The sequence below is a fragment of the Aotus nancymaae genome, unplaced genomic scaffold, assembly GCF_030222135.1.
Source record: "Aotus nancymaae isolate 86718 unplaced genomic scaffold, 86718_ANA_hifiasm-v0.15.2.pri h1tg000210l, whole genome shotgun sequence".
Classification (NCBI taxonomy): domain Eukaryota; kingdom Metazoa; phylum Chordata; class Mammalia; order Primates; family Aotidae; genus Aotus; species Aotus nancymaae.
In genome coordinates, this window is record NW_026988625.1 from 2,139,553 (window position 1) to 2,159,337 (window position 19,785).

The window sequence follows — 19,785 nt, forward strand, 5'->3', positions numbered from 1 at the left end:
GGGCCCCGGAAGCCCCGCCCCTTCCCTTGAGCCCCGCCCCGAGGCTCGTGCACTTAGTGAACAGATGCTTCCCAGAGGCTCGTCCCTTCAGCAAGCTCCGCCTCTGCCGTTTCCCGCTCCTTTGCAGCCTTAGGTGTAAGCACCGGTCCCGCCCAATGCATTGCCGAAGGGCCAAACAACTTTCTTCCAACTGCTTTTAGGGATGATCCTGAGCCGGCCGCCGCCCTACTGTATACCTAATTTTGTCCGTACGAATACCTCGCCTCGCTCAGGGCGCCCCTTACCTGGCGATGCCGGAATCAAAAAATTAAATTGTGAGGGGGAAGTCCTGGCCCTTGGCCCAACCTCCTGCTGCCCCGGGTCTGAGGGCCCAGACCCCGGGTCTCCGCCTTGCCGTCCAGCCTGTCCTTGGTGTGGGGTGCTTGGAAGAGCGAGCACCCTCTCCGGCTCCTTGCCGGCCCAAGGCTCGTTGCTTCCGGCGGCCCTCGGGCCCACTTATCAGCCGTCTCTTCCGGTGCCGGAACTATCGTAGCAGTGCCCTAGTTTCCCAGCCGGCGGGCGCAGTGAAGAGGAAGCGGAGACGAGACGGCGCTCACCAGTGGGGAAAGGAAGGAGGTGGGCTCTGCGCGCAGCATTTTGGGAACGAGTGGAATTCTGGGAGCTGGGCCCGCCATTCGCTGAACTCCGCCGTAGACGCTTTTGCCGCCGCACCGAAGAGAAGGAGAAGGAGGCCGGAGCCGGTGAGGCTGGGGACGGGCAAGGGGAGGTCGAGGCGCCTGTGAGGGGCCAGGGGCTGGAGAAAGACTCGCTGCATGCAACTCTCCGGGGCTCGGGGAGGGAAGAAAGCGGGCAGCTTGGGCCACCTAGACATCCACGAGCGTCGCCTCATTAGCTCCTAGAAGTAAGTTCATTAGCTTCAACGTGCATGCTTTCACTTTTTGTATCTCTCCAGGTCAGTGTTTTTCAAAGCTTCCAGGCAGTAATCTTGAAGTCATTTCTGGTTGACTATCTCCTTTCCCCAAATCCTATGAGTGCTTTTTTCTTTTTCTTTTGGAGTAGAGACGGGGTTTCACCATGTCGCCCTTACTGGTCTTGAACTCCTGGGCTCAAGGGATCTACGGGCCTCGGCCTTCCAAAGTGCTGGGATTACAGGTGTGAGCCACCGCGCCCGGCCAGTCATTCTTTTAAAATTTACTTGCATCTCTGCCTTCAGCCCCCTTTCAGGTAGTGGTCCCCTAATGGTTTCCACACTGTTGCAGAAGTTTTAACAAGTTTCTCTGCTTCTAAACCTTACATTCTATCCATTTTGTAAATAAATGCTGCTGCTTTTTCATTGCGTCATTCTTTACCTGTAATCGTGCTGTGGTTCCCCACTATCTTCAGCATAAAATCTAGACTCCTAAAGTTGAAAGCAAGGGATCCTCACCGAAGGAACCTGTCTCTTCAACCTCATGTTCTCCTCTCTTAAGTGCACTTCCGTTCCAACTTTGAGTCGTTGCTTATCTTAATAAAAAGTTCACTGCTTGATTCTTTTTTTTTTTTTTTTTTTTTTTTAAAGACGGGGTTTCACCATGTTGGTCAGGCTGGTCTTGAACTCCTGACCTCAGGTGATCCGCCTGTCTTGGCCTCCAAAGTGCTTGGATTACAGGCGTGAGCCACCACGCCCGGCTGCTTGATTCTTTTAATTAGGTCAAATCAGGTGATTTCCCTGATTTTCCTCTATGACAAGCATTTCCTGAATATAGCACATTGTCACTTTGATATTTTCTCATCCTTGATGGTAAAGTAAGTGAAGGGTAAAAGGGCTGAATTAAAAGTGCAGCCTCCTCTCCTAGATGTGCATGGGTCCTTTGGTCTGTATCTGCACCTTCCGTAGGGGAGCCACTAGCTACATATGGCCGTTGAGCACTTGGAATATGGCCACTGGGATTGAGACTGGGTTTTTTATTTTAATTTTATTTTGTTTTAAGTAAGTTTAATTTAAATAGCTACATGTGGACATGAGCTGTATTGGACAGCTCGGGCCTATATTATTTTCAAAATGTAATCATGTACAATTACGGGTTGACAATAACAGTGCAACAAATAACATTCTAACCCCCTCTCCCCGACATGAACAGTATTGGCTAATGGTCATTTAGATGAAGATTAAGGGACATAGGGTAGCAGGGACATGTGGTCGATGGGAGATGCACTCTTTTCATTTCTATTTTTACCTCTGTCCAGCCCACCATTCCTTCTCACCCCACATCTTGCACGTGTTTGCCAGATAGTTTCCTCCAAGCCAGGAGCTGAATTGTTTTTGTTTTGTTTTGTTTTTTGTAGAAAATGTAGCTTTGGGCCGGGCACAATGGCTCACGCCTGTAATCCCAGCACTTGGGAGACCAAGATGGGTGAATCATGAGATCAGGAGAATGAGACCATCCTGGCTAACACAGTGAAACCCCGTCTCTACTAAAAATACAAAAAAAATTAGCCTGACTTGGTGGGGCAGGAGAATTGCTTGAACCTGGGAGGCAGAGGTTGTGGTGAGCCTAGATCGTGCCACTGCACTCCAGCCTTGGCGACAGAGTGAGACTCTGGCTCAAAAAAAAAAAAAACAACTCAGTTTTGGCATTTTTGCTGTTTTATGGAGGGCCAGGCCTTGAAGGAAGCATGGTGTGTGCCGCATGCCTTCTCAGTCTCTGAAAGATGAACTGACTGTTGTCTCTCTCACTGTAGAACTCTTCTGCCAGGATGTCTATTGGTGTGCCGATTAAAGTACTGCATGAGGCCGAGGGCCACATTGTGACATGCGAAACAAACACTGGCGAGGTATATCGTGGGAAGCTCATTGAAGCAGAGGACAACATGAACTGCCAGGTATCCTGCTTTGCACATGAGGCTATGTGGGAGGAATGGACCTGTGTCTCAGAGGAACGGAAAGGTGTGGGTTGGGGGGGAGTCTTTGAAAAAAAATTGTTCTCATTCAGCAATGATTTTCTTTTTTTGTTGTTGTTACTTTTTTTATTTTTCTTTTTTTTTTATTATTTTTTATTTTTCAGCCATAATTTTCTGAGCACCTAATGCATGCCAGGCACTGTTATAGGCTCTGGGAATGTGGGCATGAACAAGGCACAGTCTTGAGGCAGGAAAGCCATTTGGAGGTTTGGAATATTTTACTTTGTCCTTTTTGTTTTTTCCATCCCCAGAGTTGGGGGCCTATTTGAGAGAAGTTCTACTTCAGTAGAATCCTTCAGATTCAGAGCCATTATCCATTTGCCTCAATTTGCCTTGTGGTTAGCAGAATCTTCTCACATACTGTATTTGTCTGCCTTTTCTCTTGGAGGGAGAATCTCATTTGATTATTGCAACTACCTTGTGAGGTAAGCAGGTTTGATGATAGTCTTGACATCCATAAAATAGGGAGAATGAGATTAAAGGACTCATCACTCTGATGATAAATAATGGAGTAGTTTCCTGATATGGTGTCCTTCTCATGGCACAACTTGGCCTTTTGCATAGTCATCTGAATTATTAGAATATTGTTTTTCAATTATATCTTCACACTTTCTTTGTTTAAACTGTTGGTTAAAAACTTGGGCTTGGGAGTCAGAGATGTGAGTTTGAATCCTAATTATATGACCTTAGATGTATTAACCACTCAGTTTTCTCATCTGTAAAATGGGGGTGATACTATTTTGGGTTCTTTGATATGGATGCCAAGACAGAAGTATGCAAAGTATTTATTGGGAGAAATGACAATAAAGGATAAAGGAGCAAGGAAACAGTAGTAGGTAGGGAAATTTTCAGTCTGTGATGCTTGTCTGGCTGGTGAAAAGAGGGGGAAAGGAAGGAGGATTGAACAGGAAGAGCCTTAGACTACAGCGTAGTTTTGAGGAAGTCTCAGCAAAGCGGCGATTGCTCATTAGAAGAGTCTAGCATGGGGCAGAAATGGGCGGACTCCTACCCCTGGTGTGTTCAGTCCATTGGCTGGCAGCCTGGGGAGAGAGTAGCCTCAGGTTGAATAAGATGGAGACTGTTGGCTGCCTGCACTCGTCACATCTTGTTCTCTTTTGAAGGGAGATCTGATTAGCACATCCCTGAGACTGCCACAGGAGTAATATCTACACCTCCAGGACTTTTAGAAAGATCAGATGAGTTACACGTGTGTAGTACTAGCTCAGTGTCTCGCATATTGTGAGTATTTAACATATGGTACCTACTGCTTTTTTCCAGATGAGAAGATCAGAGAGGTAAAGCATCTTACACCACGGTCAGGCATCCTAACCATCCATTGCTTTGCAGGGATCATTTATTTGTGATTTTTTTGTAGCTGTGAGCATCTATCATCTTCCTGCAAAGTTGACGAGCTTGGTCAGTTCCCTGGCATGCAGAGAAGTAGACCTCTGGTGACTCAGGTTTATCACATCACTGTTAATAGATCAGTTTATTGACAGTAGATAGGTTTATCATCTATAAATAGATTGTTGGTAGATTGGTTTATCATCTCTCTTTCATAGATCCAGTCCTCTGGCTTAAGGCATGCTCATCCTGAGGGGAATGCAAGATTTGGGATAGTGAATCTTAATGAGTTTTTCAACTAGCTGTATGTATTTGGACAACTTGCTGGGTTTCCAGGGCCTTTGACATCCCATCCGTAACGCGAAGGTGTCTAACCAGATGACCTTGGTGTGTCTAACCAGATGACCTTGGTGGTCATTCAGACATGCAGTCAATGTGACACAAAGTGCACAGACCTTGGTGTCAGACAGACCTGGAATCCACTTGTAGCCTGCCACCTGCTGTGACTTAGGGTGAGCTTTGGACCTCCTTCATCCTCTGGTCCCTCCTCTAAATCAGGGATAAAAATAGCTCATTGGCGGCAGAAGGAACCATAATGCAGGGGATGCATGTCACATGCCTGACCACAGGTCGGGGGGCAGCCACCTGCCTCCCTTCTTGTATTTGTATGCTAGTGCTGCCATAACAGAGTTCCACAGACTGGGCAGCTTAAACAACACAAATTTGTTTCCTCATAGTTCTGAAGGTTGGAAGTCTGAGATCAAGGTGTTGGCAAGACTGGTTTCTTCTGAGGAATATGAAGGAAGGATCTGTTCCAGGCCTTGCTTATAGATGGCTCTCTTCTCCCTGTGTCTTCACTTGGTCTTCCTTCTGTAGTGTTTCTGTCCACATCTCTCCTCTTTTTTTTTTTTTTTTTTTTAATTTGAGACGGAGTTTCACTCTTGTTATCCAGGAGGCTGGAGTGCAATGGCGCGATCTCGGCTCACTGCAACCTCCACCTCCTGGGTTCAAGCAATTCTCCTGCCTAAGCCTCCTGAGTAGCTGGGATTCCGGGCACGCGCCACCATGCCCAGCTAATTTTTTGTATTTTTAGTACAGACGAGGTTTCACCATGTTGACCAGGATGGTCTCGATCTCTTGACCTCGTGATCCACCCGCCTCAGCCTCCCAAAGTGCTGGGATTACAGGCGTGAGCCACCGCTCCTGGCCCCACATCTCTTACAAGGATACCAGGCATATTGGATTAGCGCTCATCCTAATGACTTCATTTTAACATAATTATGTCTGTAAAGTTGTTTTTTTTGGAGGGGGTGGGGACGGAGTTTTGCTCTTGTCGCCCAGCTGGGTTTCAATGGAGCAATGATCTCAGCTCACTGCAACCTCTGCCTCCTGGGTTCAAGCACTTCTCCTGCCTCAGCCTCCCGAGTAACTGAGACTACAGGCGCCCACCACCACCATGCCCAGCTAATTTTTGTATTTTTAGTAGAGATGGGGTTTCACCATGTTGCCCAGGCTGGTCTCTAACTCCTGAGCTCAGGCAGTCTGCCCGCCTCAGCCTCCCAAAGTGCTAGGATTATAGGCATGAGCCACTACACCCAGCTTTTTTTTTTTTTTTTTTGAGACTGAGTCTTGCTCTGTTGACCAGGCTAGGGTGCAGTGGTTTGATCATAGCTCATGACAGCCTTGGACTTAGGAACTCAAGAGTTCCTTTCACCTCAGCCTTCTGAGTAGCCAGGACTACCAGTGTGCACCACCATACCTGGCTAATTTTTAAATTTTTTGTAGAGGTGGGGTCTTGATATGTTTTTCAGGCCAGTGTCAAACTTGTGGCCACAAGTGATCCTCCTGCCTTGGTCTCTCAAACTGCTGGAATTACAGGCATGAGTCACTACATTTGGCCTGTAAAGATTTTTTTGTCTCTAAATATGATCACATTCTGAGGTACTGGGTATTAGGACTTCAACATGAGAAACGCAGTTTAATCCATAACAGGATGTAGAGGCTTCACTGGGTCTACCAAAACCTAGGCACATTGAATAAGAGCCAGCAGACTGTGGCGTAGTTAAAGCCAGCAGTGGGTGAACACTGAACAGAGTTTAGTTTGTTCAGCACATCTCAGGCTGTGAGGCTTATGGCTCCTGTGGTACACCATATACTGTCTGTCCTTCCCAGACCCAATCATTCTGCCTTTTGGGAATGAGAATATCCTCTTAGCACTTTTTCTTGCTTGTTCAGTAACATTTTTTATTACAAAAGTGGGATGGGACCAGGTGTGGTGGCTACCCCTATAGTTTCAACACTTTGAGAGGCTGAGGCAGGAGGATCACTTGAGCCCAGGAGTTCAAGACCAACCTGGGCAACATGGCAAGACCTTGTCTCTAAAAAAAGATAAAATAAATTAGATGGATGTGGTGGCACATGCCTATAGTGCCAGCCATTCAGGTGGAGGGGAAGGCAGGAGGATTACTTGAGCCCAGGAGGTCAAGGCTGCAGTGAGCTATGATGGCACCACTGCACTCCAGCCAGGTCTCACATGCGCACACACACAAAAGAACAGCACAAAGATTTGGAAAAGATGAAAGAGTCCCACCGAAACAACTTTTGGCTATTGGTATGGACTCTTCCCTGCATGTTTTTAGGGTTTTATCTTTTTTTTTCTTTTCTTTTTCACTTGGGAGCATAGATTCAAGTCACCCTGAATATGCACTCCCCGTTTTGGGGTTTTATTATTTCTCTTTATTTATTTTTATTATTATTATTATTTTTTTTTTTTGAGACAGAGTTTTGCTCCTGTTACCCAGGCTAGAGTGCAATGGCGTGATCTCGGCTCACCGCAACCTCCGCCTCCTGGGTTCAAGCAATTCTCCTGCCTCAGCCTCCCAAGTAGCTGGGACTACAGGCGTGCGCCACCATGCTCAGCTAATTTTTGTATTTTTTAGTGAGACAGGGTTTCACCTTGTTGACCAGGATGGTCTTGATCTCTTGACCTCTTGACCTCGTGATCCACCCGCCTCGGCCTCCCAAAGTGCTGTGATTATAGGCGTGAGCCACCGCGCCCGGCCCTATTTTTATTATTATTATTATTTTTTGAGACAGAGTTTTGCTCTTGTTGCGCAGGCTGGAGTGTAATGGCATGATTCCAGCTCACCGCAACCTCTGCCTCACAGGATCAAGCAATTCTCCTACCTCAGCCTACCGAGTAGCTGGGATTACAGGCATGCGCCACCACGCCTGGCTAATTTTGTATTTTTAGTAGAAACGGGGGTTTTTCTATATTGGTCAGACTGGTCTCGAACTCCCGACCTTAGGTGATTCATCCGCCTCTGCCTCCCAAAGTGCTGGGATTACAGGCATGAGCCGTTGCGCCTGGCCTATTTATTTTTTAAATAGAGGATCTCACTCTGTTGCCCAGGCTAGTGTTGCACTCCTGAACTTAAGTGATCCTCCCATCTCAGCCTCCCAAAGTATTGGAATTACAGGCCTGAGCCACACCTTCCCTGTTTTGGGGTTTTAGTATTTACTTTTTATTCTGTCCCCTTTCACAAGTAGTTAGACCCTGTCTCTTCCAAAAAAAAACAAAAAAAGTTTAAAAATTAGCTGGACGTGATGGCTTATGCTTGTAGTCCCAGCTACTCCATAGGCTGAGGCAAAAGGATCACTTGAGCACACCTAGCAGTTCAGGCTGCAGTAAACTTTGGTCACAACACTGCACTCCAGCCTGGGTGACAAAGCAAGACCCTATCTCTAAAATTAAAAAGATTCCATGGCAGGATAAAAATAGATAAATAGATTCATGGTGCATGTAAGTTAGGGTAGAACATAAAATGAAGCCAAGTAGTCAGTATCCAGAAATGTAAACCTGAATCCCTGTATATATATAAAGGTATATTCCAGTGTAAGGTTAAGCAGGGAAGATCATCAGTTCCAAAATGCATAGTGTTCTTAAGTTAAAATAGCAATCAGGTGGATTTCCTGGCACTCAGATACAGGAGACACTATTAGATGATGTCCTCGACAACATCCCCATACGAAATATGCTTTTATGGTCCCTCAGGTAGTTTTAAGGTACCCGGTTACCATAGCACTGTTTTTGACATTTGAAAGTGTAAAATATGGCCAGGCATGTTGGCTCATGCCTATCATCCCAGCACTTTGGGAGGCTGGGACAGGAGGGTCACTTGAGCCCAAGAGTTCAAGACCAGCCTGGGCAACATAGACCCTGTCTCTTGTGTGTGTGTATATTTTTTTTAGAAGGAAATATGTATATGTGAAACCTAGGCCAAGGTCCCTGAAATGGTGCTTATTGGGTCAGAAGGTGTGCATCTGAGGTTCGGCTGGGAAGGCAGGGAGCTTTTTTCTCCTTCTGGTTCCCACAGCTGCAAGCCAAGCATCCACTAGTGGCCAGTGCTGCAGGATATGGCATCAGCTCTGCATGATGGTGCCCTACTTCTGTTGCTGTGAGCATCTCCTAAGGGCCCAGTGTGGATGGGGTTGAGCAGGGCCCCCTATTGCTCTTCATGGGGTCCTTTTTAGCTGATTTTTGTTTGTAGCAGAGGTGGGACATCACTGATCTCTTCCCATCCCAGGGATGGATGGCTTAAAGCTAGAGGTCCCCAAATGGGAAGTTTCTGTTCTTGGCTGTTTGTACTCGCCATTAGCCTGAAGCATCCTGTTGATATTCAGTGTCAAGGGGGAACTGAGGGGTTTTTTTGTTTTGTTTTGTTTTTTATCAAAATCAGAACAAATTAAGAAAGAATACTTGTAGTCAGATATTTGGTCAAATATTAAAAGCCATTAAAGGAGCTTTAAGATAAGGAATGAGTAGGAATAAACACAAAATTTATAGACTAGACCGTATTTATGTAGTTAATGTAGGGGGTAGTTAATGGGTGTGGATTTTATCAGGAATCCCATGTGAAAGGTTCCCAGAGGTTCCTTCATAGATTCTTAGTGAACTCTAGAAGTGTTCTAGCCTAGCTAGTTGTGAACACTTAGGACACTTAGAACATCTCATAATTTTTTTTTATGAAGGGAGGTTGTTGTATTTCATATACTCCAATTAAAAATAGTCATAAAATGGATAATTCACACAAGAAAAAGTACAGTCATGTGTTGCCTGACAATGTTGCCTGATATGTTCTGAGAGATGCATTGGGTGATTTTTGTCATTGAGTAAACATCATAGATGGTACATACATAAGCCTTGATGGTATAACTAGACTATATGTTCTACAAACCCTGTACAGCATGTTACCATACTGATTACTGTAGGCAACTGTAACACAATAGCGTATTTGCATATGTAAACAGAAAAGGTACTGTAAAAATACAGAATTGTAATCTTATGGGACCACTGTCGTATATGTAGTCTGTTGCTGACCAAAATACCATTATCCAGCAGATAAGCAAATAACAGTAAGAATGTCTAAACTTGAAAATTGGCAAAATAAAATTAATGCTACACAGGTTTCTTGCTACACTGCCAGTAGAAGTATAAATTCATATATCCTTTCTGGAAGTGCATTTAACATATACCAGAGTAGAAGACTTAATTTTAATTTAGAAACCCTAGGCCCAGCACACTGGCTCACATGTGTAATCCCAGCACTTTGAGAGACTGAGGTGGGAGGGCCGCTTGAGTCCGAGAGTTCGAGACCAATCTGGGTGAATGAGGCCCTGTCTCTGCAAAAAAGTAGCTGGGTGTGATGGCATGTGCCTGTAGTTCCAGCTACTCAGGAGACTGAGGTGGGAGGATCACTTGAGACCAGGAGGTGAAGGCTGCAGTGAGCTGTGATCATGCCACTGCATTTACCGTGGGCCTTGGCGACAGAGCAAGACCCTGTCTTAAAAAAACAATAATTCTACTTTTAGGAACCAATTCAAAATTGTGAACAAATATTTATGTACAAAAGTATTCATTGCAGTGCTGCCTTTTTTTTTTTGCTCGTCATTTGTTTAAGAGACTGCCTCTGTCACCCAGGCTAGAGTTCGGTGGCATGATCATAGCTCACTGCAGCCTTAAACTCCTAGGCTCAAGCAATCCTCACTGCTCAGCCTTCCAGTTAGGACTACAGGTGCCCACCACCTTGCCTGCTTCTGCAGTGCTGTTTTTAATAATGAAAACCAACATTTCTAATACTAGAGTTGAATAAATTATGGTTAAAAATTGGGGTGCATTACAAAGAATATTATTAATCTAGTAAAATTACATATATGAATGTCTAATGTCTGTCAAAATGCTGCTAGCATAAGTGTGAGAAAAATAACAAAACTCCAAGGTATGTCCCCAATTTTGTAAAAATTGAACCAAATTATAAATGATACAAGCAAATACAGAGAGTAATGGTCATACCCATTTCACTATATTCTAAGTGACCTGTTAGAAGCTTTAGTGGGATAAATTGGTATAGAGTTCTGCACAAGCAGACATTGTGCTTTTGGGGCTTTGACATGACCACCCAGTCGCTGATGGGACTGTTTGAAATCTATTTTCTTGGCTGTGGCAGAATAGCTGTCTTTGGAAAAAATGGTCTCTGTGTGGAACATGGTATTGTGTCACTGTATAAAAATTAGAACCCAAAAGAAACTCTTGGCTGGGTGCAGTGGCTCACGCCTGTAATCCCAGCACTTTGGGAGGCTGAAGCAGGTGGATCACAAGGTCAGGAGTTTAAGACGAGCCTGGCCAATATGGTGAAACCCTGTCTCTACTACAAATGCAGAAATTAGCTGGGCATGCTTGAACCGGGACCCGGGAGGTGGAGGTTACAGTGAGCCAAGATCATGCCACTGCACTCCAGCCTGGGCTACAGAGTGAGACTCTGTCTCAAAAAGCAAAACAAAACAAAAAGAAACTCTCACATGATTGGGCCAGAAAATTGCCCATAACTATTACTAGGAAAGTTTTTGAAACCTCTGAACTCAATGTGGTTGAATTTCTTTAGATACCTAGCCCTCTTGGTTGAAAGAAAACCAGTTTTTTTTAACTATTGTATGCTTTTTTTCCTGAACTGTTTGTGAGTGGATGAATGCATGGAATGCATTCATCATACATCAGTTGGTATTCATATAATAGCAGTGGCAACCAAGTGTCTCTGCCTTTGTGTATGTGTGAAATTGTCCTAAAGAGTTTGTGCATTTCTGGTGTATTGACAGACCTGAGACACCCCAATGCACCTTCACAGTCCTGGAGGTAACTTTTTCCGTCTTGGCCCCAAATATCTGAGAAACTCCCACCACTTTGACTATACTACAAAGATTCTCTCCCTCTCCCCCAGGATGTCATTTCAGTTGGGTACCTGGCTTATACCATCTGTGTTTCATTGTGGCTGTTGAGGAAAGTTAATTAAACTGGGTGTTCCTGCCTGGCTTTGATTAAAATCTGGTTCACTCAACAGTTCCTGCCTTTGGTGTATGATCCAAACACAGCTCAGGCTTATTAGCAAGCTCTAGCAGGCATGTGTGCAGTGAGACTGGGGTTTTGTCTACAGCGAGCTGTTCTCGTCAGCCAGTGCTGCAGGGAAAGCGAGAGCAATAGTGAGCCTGATTCTTAGGGTTGAAATAGGAGTCAAATGGTACTGGAGTCTCCTGCTTCAGCCAGAACATAGTTCATTTATGGAAATGCTTAGATTAAGTCTTGTTGTAACAGCTTCTGACAGGGAAGGAGTGAGATGTGCCCCTATGGTGCTGGAGGGAGTGTGGCTTAGCAATGGCACAGCTCCTAAAACACACATTTTAAGTGTCAATCAGTTTTAGCATTTACTGAGTCTCTATTATGTGTTAGGCAATAGAGACAGCATTTAGACGTACTTTTCCTTGTTTACTTGGCTGTTTTTTTTTTTTCTTTTCTTTTTAACGACAGAGTCTTACTCTGTTGCCCAGACTGGAGTACAGTGTCATAATCATAGCTCACTGTAGACTTGAACTCCTAGGCTCCAGCCATCCTCCCACCTCAGCCTCCCAAGTTGCTGCAACCATAGGCATGCACCACCACACTAAGCAAATTTTTTTGACTTTTTGTAGGCATGAGATCTTGCTGCATTTCCCAGGCTGGTCTCAAACTCCTGACCTCAAGCAGTCCTCCCACCTTGGCCTCCCAAAGTGCTAGGATTACAGGCATGAAGCACTGCTCCAGGCCTAATTTGCTTTTTAACAGTTTCAGGAAGTGTGATCAGATGAAGTGATTAAGAATGTGAGTTTAGAGATAGTCAGAACTGGGTTCAAACTCCAGCCAGGCCATATAAGAGTGGTGTGATCTCAAGCAGAATAGAGGTAAAGGGCTTGGGTTTCTGGGGACCAATCTGCCTCTGAATGGCTATGCCACTTCATCTCTCTACCTTGTAGGATTTTGTGGGGTAACATGAGCTGCTGTGGGGAAATCACCTGGGCCAGCACTTGATATCTAATAAGTGCTCAGTAAATGTTGGCTTTGTTCTCTTGTATTTTCCTCAACTTTGTAGATGAGGGAACTGAGGCCAGGAGAAGCCTGGAAGTAGACCTGACAAATGGCAGAGCTGGGTCTCACCTGTAGGTCTTCGGGCCTATTTTGTGTCTTCTACAGAGTCATGAGTGTGGCACAGCCTCCCAAACCCCCCCCCACTTTTTTTTTTTGAGACAGAGTCTTGCTCTGTTGCCCAGTCTGGAGTGCAGTGGTGTGATCTTTGCTCACTGCAACCTCCGCCTCCCCAGTTCAAGTGATTCTCTTGCCTTAGCCTCCCCAGTAGCTGGGACTACAGGCACCTGCCACCATTCCTGGCTGATTTTTGTATTTTTAGTAGAGATGGGGTTTCACCATGTTGGCCAGGCTGGTTTCAACCTCAGGTGACACCCCTGCCTTGGCCTTCCAAAGTGCTGAGATCATAGGCGTAAGCCACCATGCCCAGCCCCAAAACACATTTTAACTGTCAGTCAGATTCGGGTGAGCCTGAGTTGTATCTAGTTTCTCTCTTGGGTAGTCTAACCATACCTGGCATTCATTTGTGGCACTAGAGGTTATGGTGTTTTTCAGGGGAAGTAAAGGATTGGCAAGGACTTGGGAACTGGATGAAAATTTGGTAAGGAACTGGAATTGGGGAGCCTGGAGCAGAAGATTTATGGAAAACTGGAGGCCTGTTGCCCCGAACGTAAAACAGTGATAGTGGGTGGAAGCTCTAGAAACCATTCCTCTAGAAACTGCTCATATACAGCAGGGTGGCCCCAGAGCATAGTTTTGTTTGCTTTTTGAGAGGATCTTGCACTGTGGCCCAGGCTGGAATGCAGTGGCGCTATCACAGCTCCCTGCAGCCTCGACCACCCAGACCCAAGTGATCCTCCCACCTCAGCCTCCCAAGTAGCTGGACTACAGGCACATGCCACCACACCCAGCTAATTTTTGTAGAGACAAGGTCTCACTGTGTGGCCCAGGCTGGTCGCAAACTCCTGGGCTCAAGTGATCCTCCCACCATGACCTCTCAAATTGTTGATATTATAGACATGAGCCACCACACCCAGCCCATAGTTCTTTTCTCACTGAGTGTTCAAGCAGTGGCTGGGTGGCCAGTTAGCACTTGAGGAAAAGAATGAATGAGTATAAGATGGCAACTAGCCAGACAAATCTGGGGAGACAAGCACATCTCTCAACAATATGGGCTGACCCATTCTGAATAAATTAGATTCCTCTCACTTCAGAAGGTTCATACAGTAAAAACTGCTTTTTCTGTAAATGTGGTGCTTGTTGAGGTTGATGCTGGCAGATTGGTGTCACCCTCCCATGTTAAGCCGGTCTCAACTCTAGGCTCCCCATTTGTCCAGCCTGCAGTCTATCCATTTTGACACATTTATCTTTCCTAAGTGCTGCCTTAACCCTGTTGATCTTTCCTCTGTCGACAAACTTGAGTGACCCCTTATCTGAAATAACAGCCCTGTCCAGGGTTGTTATTTGACTGCTCTGGTCCTCACATCCTGTAGGCTTCTGCCCAAGTGCCTGCTCTTTTCCTTGTAATGTCAGGCCTTCTGTATAGGCCCTGTGGTACCTGTACATGCTGGGTGTCCTTCATATCTCAATCCCTAATCACTCAAGCTAGAAGGTTCTGTCTCACCTTCTAGAGTAGGCACTCTGGAGGGTCAGAACCGCATCTGGTATACACTCATGACCTTGGTGGTGTCTTTGAAATCTGACTGCTAGGGAATGCAGGGGAAGACACAGTTTGGACCAGCAGTTTGAAGCTGTTTTAGTTAGGGTCTAGCACCTTCAAGAGCTCTTCACATGTTTCCTCAGCAGGCAGTACAGCACAGCTAAGGCTCTGAAGCTAGACCAGCTGGTTCAAATCTGGAGTTCCCTGCATTCCAGCTGTTTGACCTTGGATAACTGCTTTGGTTTTTTAACCCATAAAAATGGGAACACTCATACCCACACTAGAGGTGTTGTGAGGACTATTTAGGTAAAGTGCTCAGTGCAGTCCCTGGCGTACACAGTTAGTACTGACCATTGCTGAGTAATTCACCAGCTTCGTCACAATGTCAGTCTGCTTTTCAGGACTTAACCCTCCCAACAGTCAAGGCCCTCCCCACCACTGGTGCTGTTGACCATTAAATGATTAACTGGTAATTTCCTTCCAGATGTCCAACATCACAGTCACATACAGAGATGGCCGAGTGGCACAGCTGGAGCAGGTATACATCCGTGGCAGCAAAATTCGCTTTCTGATTTTGCCTGACATGCTTAAGAATGCACCCATGTTAAAGAGCATGAAAAATAAAAACCAAGGCTCAGGGGCTGGCCGAGGAAAAGCTGCTATTCTCAAGGCCCAAGGTAGGTGCTCTTCATGCACAGGTTTTAAAATACAGGTTTGTCTTGTGTCTTATAGAAAGGGGCCTTGTTACTGCCTGGGGATGAAGTGGGCTTGACCCCTGCTCTCTCCACACCCACTGCCACCCCTTCCCCTTGCAGCGTGGAGAGATCCTGTGAGGCCATGAGGCCATGAGGCCTTGCCTGGCCTTCTCTGTCTTGCTACATCTGATCCCAGTAACAGGGCTTACATAAAATCCAAAGAAAAAGAATTCATTATAGGAGATTTATCAACTCTTTCACTGAAGACAGGAATACTGTCTTAATAATTGTGTTAAGACAGTATTCCTGTCTTCAGTGAAAGAGTTGATAAAATCTATAATAAATTTCTAGGAGGCCCTTTTTTTTTATTTTAATTTTTTATATTTTTTTGAGACAGAGTCTTGCTTTGTCACCCAAGCTGGAGTACAGTAGCTTGATCTCGGCCCACTGCAACCTCTGTCTCCCAGGTTCAAGCAATTCTCCTGCCTCAGCCTTCCAAGTAGCTAAGATTATAGGCATGCACTCCCATGCCCAGCTAATTTTGTATTTTTAATTTAATTTCGTTTGTGTGTGTATTTTTAGTAGAGATGGGGTTTCACCATGTTGGTCAGGCTGGTCTTGAACTCCTGACGTCAAATGATCCACCTGCCTCAGCTTCCCAAAGTGCTGGGATTACCAGCGTGAGCCACCAGGCCTGGAGAGGCCCTTCTTTTTTACAAGTTCTGTGCAAGAGTCTGGAATGGCTTGCCCTTGTCTGTCTTGCTGAGCAGTCACAGCACGGAGCGGATGAGCTGACTCATGACGCGTGAGGGCAGCATTTCCTAGGGAGACTGGGTAATGTGGATAGATACTAGGCATGCACTTAGGGAGATCTGACAGTGGACTTCCATTTTCAGAAATAAAGCCTGCCTTTAATACATTGCAAAAATGGGACTGTCCTTTTCCCAGTCCCCTAGTGTCTGGCCTTGCTTCTTGGTTAGCTTAATTTGGTTTTATATTTAGGTTCCTGAGAAGTTCTGCCATGTGGATTAGATAACAAAGTATTTGCGGCCCTTAGAAACTGTCTTAGTGTTGGTTGAAAAAAAAAAAAAGGTTTGCAGGCAGGGAAGGCACTAGATTCTCCATTGGTATCTTTAGCTGCTATACATGTTTTATATAGGAAAAAAAGTCAAACTGTGTTTTTCCTCTGCTCTCACAACACAGCAATCAACAAAGAAGACTTGTGTGACCAAGCAAGCAGTCAGTTCTGCAGTAGACACCAGCTAGGTGTTTTTCAGATCTGACATGATCTATCTAGAGACAGCCTGAGAAACCACGGGTTGAGGGCCTGGTCCCACAAGACTACCCCTCCATTCCCCACTGTTCATAAGCACGGGCCTCCAGAACGTCTGAATGGCTTCAAATCAGGGTTCTCACATCTCCCTCCTTAGGTTCAGTGAATTTGCTGGAGTAGGAATCACATACTTAAGTTTACTGATTTACAACAAAGGATTTTTTCTTTTTTCTTTTTTTTTTTTGAGACGGAGGTGTTTTTTGCTCTTGTTGCCCAGGCTGGAGTGCTATGGTGTGATCTCAGCTCACTGCAACCTCCGTCTCCCGGGTTCAAGTGATTCTTCTGCCTCAGCCTCTGAATAGCTGGGATTACAGGCATGCGCCACCACGCCCAGCTATTTTTTTTTTATTATTCTTAGAGACAGGGTTTCTCCATGTTGGTCAGGCTGGTTTCGAACTCCTGGCCTCAGGTGAGCCAGCACACCTGGCCACAAAGGATATTTTATAGGCTACAAATAAACAGCCACATGAAGAGATGCATGCATAGGGTGAAATCTGGAAGGGTCCCAAGCACGAGAGCTTCTGTCCGCATGGAGTTTCCTCCTGGCACATGGATGAGTTCTTGTTCACCTTCCTGTCGGGCTCCGTGTGGTCAGCTGTCCCAAAGCTCCCCTAACCCTGTTCTCTTGGGCCTTTATATAGAGATTTCGTTGGGTAGACATGATTGAAGGATGGGCAACCATGTGGAAATGCAGTTAGACAAAAGGGTGTGATCTGATACTAATAGACAGGGTGAGGAAACCCCGCAAGGCCTGTCCAGATTCTTTTTGGCCTCTCTGCAGCATTTCTTCCTGCAGGGCATAGGGCAGGACCTTTCTCTGGAATGAGGTCTTGTGACCCACAATCAGATTAGGGTCCTGCCTTGGGCAGGTGGAAGGAGGGCAGGAGAAGTTTTGAGAGAGATTCTGTTTCGTGAGTCCTGCTTCTGAGGCCTAAAGTGCCCCGATGTTATAACAAAATACTATAACAAGGTCTACAGGAGTTATGAGACAGGAACCATGGATGAAAGCTCAAGTTTAAAGATGTAATAGTGTGTAATCCTTTGAAATGCCCTCCCCGCCAAAAAAAAACTAATCAGAGAATCTCCTTGCCCTTCCCAGACAAGAGGCAGCTGTGAGAAGATAGAACCAGAAGCTCTGCACCTTTTGTCCTGGGGAAGGAAGAGTTTTCAGAAATTCTGGCTTTATGGCTAGAACTACTGCTCTTTCTGCTTCCTCAGGGAGGGGCCACCCTCATTGTCACCATCTTCTCTAGCAAAAGATACACCTTGTGGGTATGCACTGCAAGGCCCTTGGCAGTGAGTGTGCCCAGGCCCACTGACTTCTGCCTGAGCCATCTTTGCCTCCCAGCCCTTTGCTGTGGTCTTGTCAGCTGGTGGTTGAGCTCTCTTCTCTTGCTCTTTGGGACGACTCCAAGGTCTGTATGAGCAGAGAGATGAGGCTCCAGTTAGTAGCCATCAGAATATTTCATCTGTCCTTCAAAGCCTTGTCCTATCCTAGAACCCCTGGGTTACAGAGGAGAACAGCAGTTTTATCATACTGTTTATATGAAGAGTGTTTTGTTTTTGCTACTATGAATAATTTTTTTTTTTTTTGAGACAGAGTCTTCATCACTCAGGCTAGAGTGTGGTGGCTCGATCTCAGCTCACTGCAACCTCCTCCGCCTCCCAGGTTCAAGTGGTTTCTCTTGCCTTGGCCTCCTGGTAGCTGGGATTATAGGCACACACCACCACGCACAGCTAATTTTTGTGTTTTCAGTAGAGACGGTGTTTAGCCATGTTGGGCAGGCTGATCTCGAACTGCTGACCTCAAGTGATTCGCTCGCCTCTGAAAGTGATGGGATTACAGGCATGAGCTACCGCACTCAGCCTGAAATAATTCTTTCTCAGAAAAAAAACACAAAAAATAATATTACCCTTCACCCAGATATAATAGATGTTAACACTTAACTATATTTGTTTCAGAATTGAAAAAATGAATTCACTACATCTATAATGTTTTCTTAGCTCACCCGAGGCCAGCCCCAGGAATTTGTCTTTTCTGTAGCTCTCAGACCACCTTCTTTGCCCTCAGTGTGCTACCTCCCAGCCTTTTGCAGAGAGCACTGTAGGACTGGAAGGCAAGATCGTGGTACTAGCTCCTGCTCTGATGCCAGTCCCTAGCCTCTGCCCGTGTCTCCATCCCCGCTGTGAAATGCAGTGGCCGTTGGCCAGGCACAGTGGCTCACACCTGTAATCCTAGCTGAGGCAGGCAGATCATATGAGTTGAAGACCAGTCTGACCAACATGGTAAAACACCATCTCCATTGTGGTGCATGCGTGTAGTCCCAGCTCTTGGGAGGCTGAGACGTAAAAATCACCCGAACCTGGGAGGTGGAGGTTGCAGTGAGCTGAGATAGTGCCACTGCACTCCACCCTGGGTGAGAGAATGGGGCTGCGTCTCAAAAAAACAAAACCAAAAAAAAGTGGGGGAAATGCAATGGCTAGGGTGGTGTTGGACCAGGAAACCCTTCAGAACCCTTCTAACTGGTGTCCTAGGGTCCTGGCTGCTACTCTGTTCTTTGAGCATTCACTGACCACACTGACCTGGCCTCATATTTTCACTTCTTCCCTTTCAGTGGCTGCAAGAGGAAGAGGACGTGGAATGGGACGTGGGAACATCTTTCAGAAGCGAAGATAATTTTCTCCGTTGAACAGAACTTTGCCCTTTTTTCTTTTAGGTTATTTGAGTTCATTGGAGTAGATGCTTGTGTATATGTTCTAGGTATTCTTTTAACATCTTTCTCTTTAGATCAGGGGAAATGTTAAGCTAAATAAATCTGGGGGGGTTTTTTGTTCTGTTTTGTTCATTGTTTTTTTTTTTCCTTTGAGAAAATAAGTACTTTGTGTTCATTTGGAGTTTGCTTTGGCTAAATTTTGACACCCTGGGGGGTGTCCTGGGAGAATGCCAGTACTTTGAAATAGCACAGTTATTGATAAGAGTTGAAGCTGCTTTTCCTGGCCAGTTGCTGGTTAAGCCCCAGAAAAGTTCACCTTGGAGAAACTCTGAGAACACACAGATTGTGTCTCATTCATCTTCAGACACAGGCACTTAGTGTGGCACTTTGTTCAGTTAACATTTGTGGAATTGTCATCAGCTCAGCTTTAACAACACAGGTGACACTGGCCATTCAGGGGCCGGGCGTGGCGGCTCACGCCTGTAATCCCAGCACTTTGGGAGGCCAAGGCAGGTGGATCAAGAGATCAGGAGTTTGAGACCAGCCTGGCCAATATGGTAAAACCCCATCTGTACTAAAAATACAAAAAGTATCTGGGCATGGTGGCATGCACATGTAATCCCAGCTACTCAGGTGGCTGAGGCAGGAGA

The 19,785-nt window shown here is 45.7% G+C and overlaps 1 protein-coding gene across 1 annotated transcript; it reads left to right on the forward strand.

Moving 5' to 3' along the window:
• The first annotated feature begins 574 nt into the window (after window positions 1–574).
• On the forward strand, window positions 575–19,256 carry SNRPD3 (small nuclear ribonucleoprotein D3 polypeptide). The gene is made up of 4 exons (XM_012454158.3): window positions 575–740; window positions 2,722–2,862; window positions 14,878–15,070; window positions 19,037–19,256. Exons 2-4 carry the CDS (start codon window positions 2,737–2,739, stop codon window positions 19,096–19,098), a joined length of 381 nt encoding a protein of 126 aa, XP_012309581.1. The 5' UTR covers window positions 575–740; window positions 2,722–2,736; the 3' UTR covers window positions 19,099–19,256.
• The last annotated feature ends 529 nt before the right edge of the window (window positions 19,257–19,785 follow it).